Source organism: Bos mutus, chromosome 19 (genome assembly GCF_027580195.1).
Source record: "Bos mutus isolate GX-2022 chromosome 19, NWIPB_WYAK_1.1, whole genome shotgun sequence".
NCBI lineage: Eukaryota > Metazoa > Chordata > Mammalia > Artiodactyla > Bovidae > Bos > Bos mutus.
Genome location: NC_091635.1, coordinates 34,024,558 through 34,036,957, shown reverse-complemented (window position 1 = coordinate 34,036,957; position 12,400 = coordinate 34,024,558). Strand labels below are relative to the sequence as shown.

Below are 12,400 nucleotides of genomic sequence, written 5' to 3'. Positions count from 1 at the left end.
AAATTATACCAAAAAAAGAAAAAGGAAAAAAATAAGAAAACACTGGAATAGGTATGGTGAGTTACATTTAACCATGAAGACATCTTCTTAGAATCACAAAACTGTAGCACAGGAATGAATCTTAAAGATCACCAAATCCTACTGATGCATTTTACGGGTGACAAAACCGAGGTCTAAAGAATTATGGTAAGATTCTCAAGGTTACAAAGTATTGTCAATTTGAGCACTGGGACTCAACCTGTGGACTCTTGACTCCTCTGACATTCTGTCTATCTACCTCAGAAAAGCTTCATCCAGGAACTAAGCATGATATTGCTCTTACGACATGAATTCTTCTGTACTAATTCTTACTACACCCGGGCAAATGGGGACTCTTGATTCAACTGGTTTTCCTTCTAGGCACTAGTTCTTCTACATGTCAGATTATCTGTAAGTTTACCGGCGGCGATGTGCTTACCTAAAGACATGAAATTGTTAATGCCAACAGAAGCCAGGATATTGGGGGGGTGTTCAATGAGTTTCTCTTGAGTTCCCACAGCACTGTGCTAGAGACTCTGTAGCTACTATGACCTCAAACCAATCATTTCTAGTGGTTGCTGTCTGGAAATCTACGATGAGCTAGGTTACTCATTTGGACTAGTAGAGCAATAGTTTCTTTTTGTTCTCTTATAACTAGCAGGAGCCAGGTAGACACACTCAAACAGGTAACCTCTTGGATGACTCAGATAAGTAGTGGTCTGGTGTGATATGTAAGCACTCTAAGGAAAATACTGGAATAGGTATGAACAGTTACTTTTGAACATGAAGACATCTTAGAATCACATAGGAGTGTGATTTTAGCATAGGAGTCAATCTTAAAGATCATCTAAATTTGTGGTTCTCTACATATACTAAGTATAAGAATATCCATACATTTCCTTTTAGCTCCTTAACTCGAGTTCCAGGCATAAACAGAGGGGAGCACAGCAAAATGGATGAGACTGGCCTCTGAAATCAGACTGATAAGGCGCAAATTCTAGTTTCATTCTTTACTAGCTGTGAAACCTGGGAGGCTTACTTAACCTCTCTGAGCCTTAAACCACTAATCTGTGAAAGGAAGAAAACAGGAACTACCTCACTTGAGTTGCTGAGAGGACTGGATGAACTAATATTTGTTAAACTCTTAGAGAGCACCTGGCACTAAGGACCATATTAAGTATTTTAAAAACAAACAAGATCCTGACTGTGATCGTTAAACTGCGCCCTGCTGGTGATGAAAGAAGCATGAATATATATGAGATCTCAGCATCTCTTCACAAGGAAGCAGGAGAAATTCAAGGACACAACGAAATTCACGCCCGAGCAGTGCAACAGACACCAGTCGCAAGAAATGGAGGCTGCAAACAAGACTGTGCCAGCAAGGCTGGGCACAGGCTGAGCAAAAGCTGACAGCAATGCATGCAAAGAGCTCTACCAGGCAATAGCTGTAGTCATTACCCGAAGGACGGACCAGCTAGCCGAGCAGGAGGGAAGACTCATACATTTATTCTGAGAGAAAGGGTTTTTCTGTCACACTTAGGTGATTGTCGGCTATATGGGCTAAATGTCAGCAGAATATTACATTCTTTCTCCCAGCTCCAAGTTGAAGATCCTCACATGCAAATCAGGTTTTGCAGATCAGAAAATGAAAGGATCTGAGACTTAATATAAACATGAAAAGAAATTTAAGAGCCATGTAGCAGAGAGTTCTTTAAAAAAAAAAAAAAAAAAGGGTACCTACGTTTGGGGGAGGCGTGTGGGCTGTCAGAGGCGATTTGTCTCATCCGTGTTCCGTGGCAGCTGAGGGCCACCAGTCTGGAAATGATGGCAGTTTTGCCGAACCCAATGTTTCCCACGATCACGACTCCCTGGTTCACGCTGGCATTTGAACTTTGAAGCTGAGCATCTATTTCATGGAAAACCCAATCCCGACCAACGAACACCGACTCCGTAGTGATGCTGGGCACTTCAAAGAGCAGGGGCTTCAGGGAGATATCGGGAGGTCTGTAAGGTGCAAAGCGGACTGGAAGGAACAATAAGAGAACAGGGGACTTAGTCCAAAGTGTCAACACTGAGAGAAATAAAGAGCAAAAAAGCAGTATGGTTTAGAAGAGCACTGAGAGTTACACTGTGAGGGTATTCTGGGTTATTCAGAAAATAAGAAAACTCTGAATTTTGGTTCTGTACAGAGAGGCAACGATACATGAGCTAGAGCTACTTGCGACTGCAGCTGGAAGAACCCAAACATGGTTAAAACAGCAGTAACTTATGTTATAGTCAGAAAGTCAGTGTGATACTCAAAATGATTTAACAATAGGGCTGGCCCACGTGCTGGCAATTAGGAACAGTAGTGAAAACGCAGGGTCCCTCAAGCCTCCTTCTTGGCCTGGGGATAACCTTTAAAATGTTGGATTGCGGCGATCTGTAGGGCTGGAGTCTCAGGAGAGGCTGGGGTGTGGCAGGGAATCCAGATGGCTGACAGCATCAACTCTTTACCAACCTGCAAGGTCATATTTCAGTATTTAACCACCAATATGACCACACCACTACACATCGGTCCCATGGGAAGCAATGTGAAGAGACCGTGTCTGTTTCTTTAAAAACACTAATAAAAAACAGTGACTCCTTTAAGTTCATGATGATATTTAAAAAAAATATATAGCAAGTATATTAGGGGAAGTAAAAGCTCTGATGGTGTAAAAGGTTTTCAGTATGTTAAGTGGTCAAGAAAGCAGAAACTCAACTTTCACTAATGTCTCTGCACCTGTACTGCTTATATTCATGCCAATTAAAAAGGATTTCTGGCTTCTACACACATGTACTGGGGACAAATCCCTATTGCTTTCCTCAAGACTCTTCTCTGTGCTTGTGTAGTTGTGAGATGTGCTAGGTGCCAAGCATGAGCTCTATGCACAATGGTTCTCTAAAAACCCGTAATGTGACTTGGTTTCAACAGTCAACCTCCAAATAATACTGATGGTAAAAAGAAGTCCTGCCTGACCTCTCATATCTGAGTTAAATGTCTTCTTAACTGTTTTAAGAGTAGTTCTAGATGTACCATTAACCTCAGATATGCAGATATGGCAGAAAGTGATGAGGAATTAAGGAGCCTCTTGATGAAGGTGAAAGAGGAGAGTGAAAAAGCTGGCTTAAAACTCAATATTCAAAAAACAAAGATCAAGGCATCCGGTCCCATCACTTCATGGCATATAGACGGGGAAACAGTGACAGACTTTATTTTCTTGGGCTCCAAAATCACTGCAGATGGTGACTGCAGCCACAAAACTAAAAAGATGCTTACTCCTTGGAAGGAAAGCAGTGACAAATCTAGAGAACGTATTAAAAAGCAGAGCCATCACTTTGCCTACAAAGGTCCATCTAGTCAAAGCTATGGTTTTTCCAGTGGTCATGTATGGATGTGAGAGCTGGACAATAAAAAAAGGTTGAGTGCTGAAGAATTGACGCTTTTGAACTGTGGTGTTGGAAAAGACTCTTGAGAACCCCTGGATAGCAAGGAGATCAAACCAGTCCATCCTAAAGGAAATCAATCCTGAATATTCATTGGAAGGACTGAAGCTGAAGCTCCAATACTTTGGCCACCAGATGTGAAGAGCTGACTCACTGGAAAAGACTCTGATGCTGGGAAAGACTGAAGGCGGGAGGAGAAGCAGATGACAGAGGATGAGATAGTAGGATGGCATCACTGACTCAATGGACTAAGGAAAGTTTAGGCAAACTCCGGGAGATGGTTAAGGACAGGGAAGTCTGGCATGCTACAATCTATGGTATCGCAAAGAGTTGGACATGACTGAGTAACTGACCAAGATGTATCATTTATTTTTTATATTATTATTTATTTTTTTGAATTTTATTTCTGTATCGTTAACCTTAGCACAGTAACCTGACACACAGTAGGTGCTCAATAAATGCTTACTGAAAGATTTAATTAAAAACAAAGCATTACATTCTAACCCCATATTATATTTTGGAGAATAAACGTCAGAGGTGGGAAGGGGATGAGACAGGAGAAAGGAAATCATAAAAGTGGAAATTAGGTCTACTTATCCTGCTTATATTATTCTAGAACATACTTAAACCATTCCAATATCTTAATACAGAATCTGGAGATGGCAGCTTACTTGAGAAAAACACACACATGTAAACACTCTCACTTAAAACTATTGCAAAGCCATTTGAATGGTAACTGAGCATTTTAAAAAAGGATAATTCCAAAAGTAGTACAAAAGTTAAAAATATAAAGTCAAACTCTAATAATAGAAGCAAATAGTTTCCTATGTCAGTTTTAAAATATCCCAAATTTTCACTTAAAAAAAGAAAAGGCTGTGGAGATACAGATACATGGTTACTCATAATTTCCTGATTCACATCTGTTTATCAAAATGTACTCTTTTAAAATACATATATAATTACAGAATTAGGTGAAAATTAGACTTTGACTTGCTAAAAACACTCTTAATTCTAGTGTCTTACAGTTAAATAGATTCTACTTTTCTTTTAAATTTTACTTTTCTTAAATATTATTTTATTGAGCTATGATTCACATACTTAATATTCATCCTTTTAAAAGTATGTAAACCAGTGGTTTTTTAGTACATTCACAAAATTGCACAACCATCATTATTTAATTCCTCAAGATTTTCATCATTGTCCAAAGAAAACCACTTACCCATTAGCTGTCATTCTCCAGTCTCCATTTCCCTAGTGCCTGGCAACCAAAAACTTTCTGTCTTTACAGGGTTGCCTATTTGAGACATTTCACATATATATTACCATACAATAGCCTTTGGTGTCTGGCTTCTTGTACTGAGCATGTTTTTGAGGTTCATCCATGCTGTAACATGTATCAGTACTTTTATTGCTGAACAATATTCCATTATATGGATATATCACATTTTGTTTATCCATTTATCATCTGACAAACATCTGGGCTATTTCCACTTTTTTCGGCTATTATGCAGCATGCTGCTGTGAAGATTCATGTACAGGTTTTTGTACACGTGTTTTCAATTCTCTTGAGTATACTTCCAGGAGCGGTACTGCTGAACATACTGCTGGGTCATATGGAAACTCTAAGTTTTAGCTTCTTGATAGACTGCCAAACTGTTCTATTTTAGTTTTGTTATTTTTTATGGAAGTAATACATATTCACTACAGAAAATTTAGGGATAGCAGATAAACAGAATAATAATCTTACTCCCACTAGCCAGAGAGAAACACAATTCACTTTTTCCCTGAGTTTTGTCTGTACCAATAGATACTTATTTTTAAAACAAAAATCGTACTATAGATACCATTTCATAACCTGCTTTTCTTGCTTTGCTTAGCAATTCCAAAGTTCTGAAAAAGTGGATTCTGTCAGACTCGCCAGCTTAACGGTTGCTTCCATGGAAGGACTGATCCTTGGAGCTCCTCACTCCATCCTTTCCAATTATGTCACTTGACAGCAGGGGGCTGCTCACCATGCAAGGGGTTTCCTGGGTAGCTGAGTGCCCTTGGTGGGCAGACACTCACACAGACCTGCTGAGCTCTGGCTGAGCAATCACAGGACTCCCAGAGAAGAAGGAGAGAAAAGAAGATCGACTGGCTTGATATGAGTCTAAGAAGAGATCTCAGGTCACAAACAGCTGGTTTCAGAACCAGAATCAAAACCTAATTCTTTTTTTTTAAATATTGTAAATTAACTCATATATATAGAATCTATGCGTCTGCGTGGCTCAGAGGTTAACGGGTCTGCCTGCATCTGCCTGGAATGCGGGAGACCTCGGTTCGATCCCTGGGTCAGGAAGATCCCCTGGAGAAGGAAATGGCAACCCACTCCAGTATTCTTGCCTGGAGAACCCCATGGAGGGAGGAGCCTGGTAGGCTACAGTCTATGGGGCCTCAAAGAGTCAGACACGATTGAGCGACTTCACTTTCACTTTCTTCATAGAATCTAGAAAAATGGTACTGATGAGCCTATTTGTAGGGCAGGAATAGAGACACAGATATAGAGGATGGGCTTGTGGACACAGGGGATGGGGAAGGAGAGGGTGGGATGGACCGGGCGAGGAGCACTGACAGGTGTCCACTACCATGTGTAAACAGATAGCTAAGGGGAAGCTGCCGTTTAGCACAGAGACCTCGGCTTGGTGCTCTGTGATGACCTAGAGCGGTGGGATTGGGGAGTGAGAGGGGAGGCTCAAGAGGGAGGAGACATATGTAACACATATGGCTGATTCACACTGTTGTACAGCAGAAACTAGCCTAACACTGAAAAGCAATTATACTCCAATTAAAAAGAATTGGTAAATAAAGGAAAAAACTCCTAATTCTGACTCCAAAATCCAGGGTTTTTTTGCATTATACTATGCTGTTTCTCTATATCATATCAGTATTAAATTTGAATCTGATTATCAGCGATATCACTGATGACCAGAACTGAGTGGACTTGGCTGACTCGCTAGGCTAGCTTCCTTCTCCTTCACCTCTCCTGTGCTTCCCTTCAGAAATGGCATGACTGGCCAGAGAGAGAGAGAAGAGCTTCTCAGACACTCAGGTGCTTTCTAGACTAACAGACTTACCTGTTCAGGTCTAAGATTACTTAACATTTTGTCTCAAAAGAGGCTTTCACGAATATGACCGATGCCAATTTATAATACAGGGTAAGTACAGACTCAACTTCAATGCTGAAGTTTCTGAGAAAAATTCTATTAAGATAACTTGTTCTCACGTTGACGTAATCTCTCATCATATTTTATTCTACTGAGAAAGCTTTGACATTTTGAAAAGTTATTTTAAAAATTTTCTAAAAATGTAATCAATTCACAAAAGCCTCAAGGGAAGAACAGACAAAATTAACCCAGCACCATATGGTAAAACAACTGTAGACACCAAGAACAGCCCAGAAACGATTTCTGTGCCTCAGAACCTAAGGCTTTTGTCAGATCAATATGATGAAAGAAAGCCACACTCTGTATGTACCAACAGTAAATTTAGGGCATATGAACAAGAAGGCATGTTGGCCTGCGCTGTGGGACATGGAGGGAATGAATACTTTCTGCGGCGTTCATCTTCCTAAATAAATGTTTCTTTGTTTAGGAGATCAGCTGGCTTCCAAGAGATTTTCTAAAGCAGAAACCACGGAAATAATCCAGTGAGAAAGGACCACTGCAACTGTAGCTGAGCCAAGGGAAAAAAAATGAGCTAAACCATACATTTAGCAACAGATTCAGTTCTCTAAGCCCTGAAGTGGCTGTCCCAGGGCAGCAAGAGACAGGAAGATCGTCCCAAGCTTCTCAAAACATTCCCAAGTATACTGACATCTGGAATTTACTTTGAAATTTGTAAAAAAACAAAAACAAAAACAAAAAGATGTGTGGTTGAAGAGAAGGGCAGAATGGATAGATATATGGTAGAAATAATAAAACATTAATGACATAATCAAGGCAAGTATATGAGTGTTTATTGTGAAACTTGTCTTTTTGGGGGTATATCTGAAAATACTGCTAATAAAATGTTGAAAGAAAAAGCAGCTAAAGGAAAAACATTCCAGTAGAGTACACAAATACGAAAAGTTTTGGAAAGCAGTTTTTTTTTTTCTTTTAAGAAATGTAATAACCACTCAAGACTCAGATCTGTGTGTACATCTCTTCAATGCAAATTAGGCTTGTGACAGACAAATGAAAGCTCTCTAGGAAACAGTCTCTGTGAGACCATCAATATGAATAATCATGTATCTAGACTTACAGAGAAAACTGACCTTTCTTTAGCTAGAGCAAAGAGTAAACATTTAAAAAACAAACAAAAGTGCATTAGGGCTAATAGACCAGCTTGTCCCAACGCAAATAGAAACAGCTGCAGCCAAAGGAAAAGGGGAAAGGGAAGTGAGGGCAAAAGAGCTCTAACTGGATTTAGACTAAAGCATATTTATTCATGGAAAACAACCAGGAATCATTTGAAAAGAAGTCAGTCACAGGACTGGCAGAAGAAAGGGTCTGTGTCATACAGCCAAGGTCTGGTGCAAACAGGAGTAGCGTTGTGCTTCCTCACATTCTTCCACAATGGCTGTAAAGTCTAGCCTGGAAGCACCTCTGTTCCTCAGAACAAAAGATAATTTCAGGCTTATTCTTAGGGTTCAGGCTGTGCATGTTATTCTCCACACAGCACAGGAAAAACACATGTGCTTCAGACAAAACCTGGTATCACATCAGCACCCAACATACGTCAAAAAACATGTTAATTTTTTCTTAAGTATGCTTATGAAACCAAGGCAGGGCTCATCTGCCTACTGAGTTTCTCGAAGGCTCACACTCCCATTTACAAGAGTCAATCTGTTTAGGGTCTGTTGCTTATTTATGGCACTCAAGAAAAGAACTACAGTAGGCAGGTCCTCCTACCCAAGGAAATGGAGTTTTTGAAAAATGTAAAGCAATTTGAAGCAGGTCCTAAAAAACAATCTAAAGATAACAGCTTGAGAAATGTTCATTCCAGATAACTTCTGCTTTAAAAAAAAAAAAACAACAAAACAGATTAAATAAAGCAGAGTCATTTTCGGGGTCAACAGGGAAACCTACAGCAGAGTGGGTAAAACCAGACTTGGAGCCAGGCTGCTTCAGGTGATATCCTGTCTCTGTTACTCACTAGCTGTGCAACCTTAGGAAAGTTACTTACGTTCTTGATCTCTCAGTTTTCCTCATCTTTAAATCAGGGATAATCATGACATGGGAGGATTAAAGCAAGTTAATACAAAAGTGTGCCTAGGACAGTGTCTGTTGGTTAACTGCAGTCATGGGTACCTCTGTCCACACCATCAAGCCAAAAGAATCCAGTGTAATCTAATCATCTTCCTCCCACACACATTTATTTAAAACAAAACAGTGAAAAGGATACTGAGAACATATGCACTCTCCTAGAGCCCTCACCCCTTTGAACTGCTGACTTACATCCCTTCAACCTTTCACCCCCAACATTTAAAAAAATTTTTATTGGGATATAATTGCTTTACAATGCTGGGTTAGTTTCTGCTGTAGAACATCGTGAATCAGCCATAACTATACATATATCCCCTCCCTTTTGAGCCTCGCTCCCACCCCACCCCCCATTCCACCCATCAAGGTCATCACAGAGCACCAAGCTGAGCTCCCTGTTCTGTACAGCAGTTTCCCACTAGCTATCTATTTCACACATGGTAGTGTTATTTATGCATGTCAACCCTACTCTCTCAAATCGTCCCTCCCTCTCCTTCCCACCCTGTGTCCACAAATCCGCTCTCTACATCAACGCCTCTACTCCTGCCCTGCAAATAGGTTCATCAATACCATTTTTCTAGATTTCATATATATGCATTAATACATTATATCTATTTTTCTGACTTATTCACTCTGTATAACAGGCTCTAGGTTCATCCACACAAACTGACTCTATTTTACTCCTTTCTATGGCTCAGTACTATTCCATGGTATATACGTACTCCTGAAAGAGCCACACTTGCTGTCTTCAGTTCCATAATAGTAACTCATTCTAGTCTAGCTTCCTCCCACATTACTCTATTGAAATGTTTTGGTTAATGACCCTAAAGACGTTCTAACTTTTAAGTCCAGTGAACTATTTTTAGTTTTTATGCTTAACCACAGCTCGGTACTTAATACTTTTAACAAATCCCCACTTTTTGAAATATATTTCCTTCTTGGGTTTGACATAGTAACACTTTCTTCTAGCTCTTTTTGGGCCCTCTCTTCCTCTTCTTTAATGATTCTTCTCTTCTGCTTCTCTCTGAAATACTGCCAATCTTAGGTTCTATATTTTATTGTTTTTTTCTTCTTCATGATCTTCCTGGGTAATCACAAAGGAATAGACTAATGGCTTTTACAACTATCTAAGTGGTGATGGCCTATATTTCTCTTCCAGATCCCAGTTCTAAACTCCTGTACAGCATTTTCAGCAACTTATAGGAGTTGCCTCTGTGGATTTCCAGTAGATATCTCAAACTTAAAATGTTTAGAACTAAAGTTTGATCTCATTCACCTTAACCTATTCTTTATTTTCCATTCAATGTCTCAGTTAATTAAATATTCCCATCTGTCTGGTCTCCCAAGATAGAAACCTGGGACTCATCAGGACTTCTTTCTGAAACTTTATATCTGATTTGTCACAGGACCTATCAATGATTCTTGAGGAATTTCTTTCAGATATATTTCCTGTTTTCTTTCCCCATTCCACTGCTATTTATAGTGATATAACCTCTGGAGGAGCTTCCAGATCATTCTAAGCCTCAGTTTAATTATCTGTAAAATGAGAGTAATAAGAATATCTATTTCATAAGGCTAAATAAGAAAATGCACATTAATCTCTTAGTTCAGAACCTAATTAATCCTCAACTGACAGTCATATGGTTCAGATTCTCAACATCTCTTGCTTTTCACCATATACTTCAACAAGCTTTTTTAAATACAAAATTTATTTATTTTAACTGGAGGCTAATTACAATACTGTATTGGTTTTGCCATACATTAACCTTACAGCCCACATATTCTTCCTGTATTTAGCCATCAACTACATGTATCTGATAAAATCATGTCAGCACCTACACTTCTACCCTTGTATCTCATCAACTTAACTCTACCACAATCATCCAACCTGGTAAGTCCTTACTAGCTAGGGGAGCTCTTGTCATAGGGAATGTACATTCAATAATGTTTAATAAAGGCATTCATGAATGAAAACAGTGAATATGAATTTTCCATTCTCAACTGCAGGGAAATGTTCACAGACTTGTCTTTGGTAGAACAGGAAGGCTACAGGAAAACAGTTATAAGATGCAAACTCAGGTCTTTGAAAATCACCTGAACTGTACAAAAATAACAAAAATAAATGAATCATCTGTTTCCCACCTTTCAGGGATAAATTCTTATTTAAAGTTTACTGTCATAAACAAGAGAGCCATTAAGTAACAAGACATTTGGGGAAGAAAAACTGTTATTCTCCAAGCTCTGTGCATATCACAGGCAAGGCCTGGATGCTGGCCAAGACACTGATAATCAAACAATCATATTCCCACAGGAAGCTGGGAGAAGGGAGAAAATGTGCTTTAGAGCTAGTATCCAAAGAGGATAGAATATATATTTTTTAAAGATTATTTTCCCTTTCTTTTTGAAAAGTTACTGAGAAGGCTGATGCCACAAATATCCACTTAATAACTAATGTCTTGCTAATGTGACATGTAGGATTTATTTTGTGTAAATAACAACTATATTTAAAATCCCTCATTATTATAGGTAAAATATGCATTTTAGCTTACAGAAAACCCAATTCTAACCATCAAGACAGTCATTTTCTGATGAAAGATGGGTTGATGCTTTGGTTCATTTCTTCTATAATTTTCATTTTAAAAATCTGGCATCCAATTTCTATTTCTGGCCAACATGAAGAAATGTGGACTAGATCTGCCCTCCCACCTAAAACCAAGATAAACAAACAAAGCTCTAGACAGAATATATGAAACAATGGTTTTCAAGACACTAGACAAAGGCAATGAGTAGTAATAATCCCTGAGAGATGGAAAACAAATGAGGTACACTCTATGCCCACTCACAACACTGACAGAATTTTCAGACCACAATGTAGGGAGGGAGAATCCAGTCAGATTCTGACAGACTCCCTCAGCTGAGTAGACGAAGCTGAGAATCCAGGGAGACTAAGGCAGTGACAGTTCACAGGACAAACAGTTACAAAGAAATAATTCTGGAAACCTGTGGAGTAACCCTTGAGTCATCAGCAGAGCAGTGACTGACACAAGTGTGAGGGTTAAAGAGAGTACCTGCTGCTTACATAGGGCCAGGAATAGTGCCTGTTTCTTCCAGCCATAATGGAAAACCTCACAATGTACAGGACACTGGATACATCCAGGAAGATCTTGACCCAGTAGTACAGAATAATGACACCTGCAAATATTGTTCTGATTCTACTCCAATCTTAAGGACAAGACCCCAAACTGATTAAGCTATTTCCAAATAACGCACATTCCAGAAAAAAGTTGAATATTTATAGGAATACAAAAATATGCAACACCCAATAAGGTAAAATTCATAATGCTTGGCATCCAAGTGAAGATTAACAGGCATGCACAGAAGCAGGAAAATAGGCACCATAATTAGGAGAAAAACAAATCAACTGAAACTGACCCCAAACTGACACAGATGTTAGAATCAGCAGAGAAAAGTATTAAAAACCATGATTATAACTATATTCAACATGTTCAAAAGGGGCATGAAAGATACAAAAGACCCAAATTGCACTTCTAGAGAAAAAAATCAGAAGTGAATAAAACACCTACATGGGATTTGTGACAAATTTGACATCACAAAAGATGAGTAACCTTAAAGAC

The 12,400-nt window shown here is 39.1% G+C and overlaps 1 protein-coding gene across 6 annotated transcripts in view; it reads right to left on the bottom strand.

The window, feature by feature from the left end:
- Window positions 1-12,400, bottom strand: part of TANC2 (tetratricopeptide repeat, ankyrin repeat and coiled-coil containing 2) — a 359,086-nt gene that overhangs the window by 85,552 nt on the left and 261,134 nt on the right. For all 6 annotated transcript variants that reach the window (XM_070390029.1, XM_070390030.1, XM_070390031.1 and 3 more), the window contains one exon: window positions 1,760-2,041. In XM_070390029.1, the coding sequence (XP_070246130.1) occupies window positions 1,760-2,041 (282 nt within the window). The remainder of the gene's footprint in view (window positions 1-1,759; window positions 2,042-12,400) is intronic.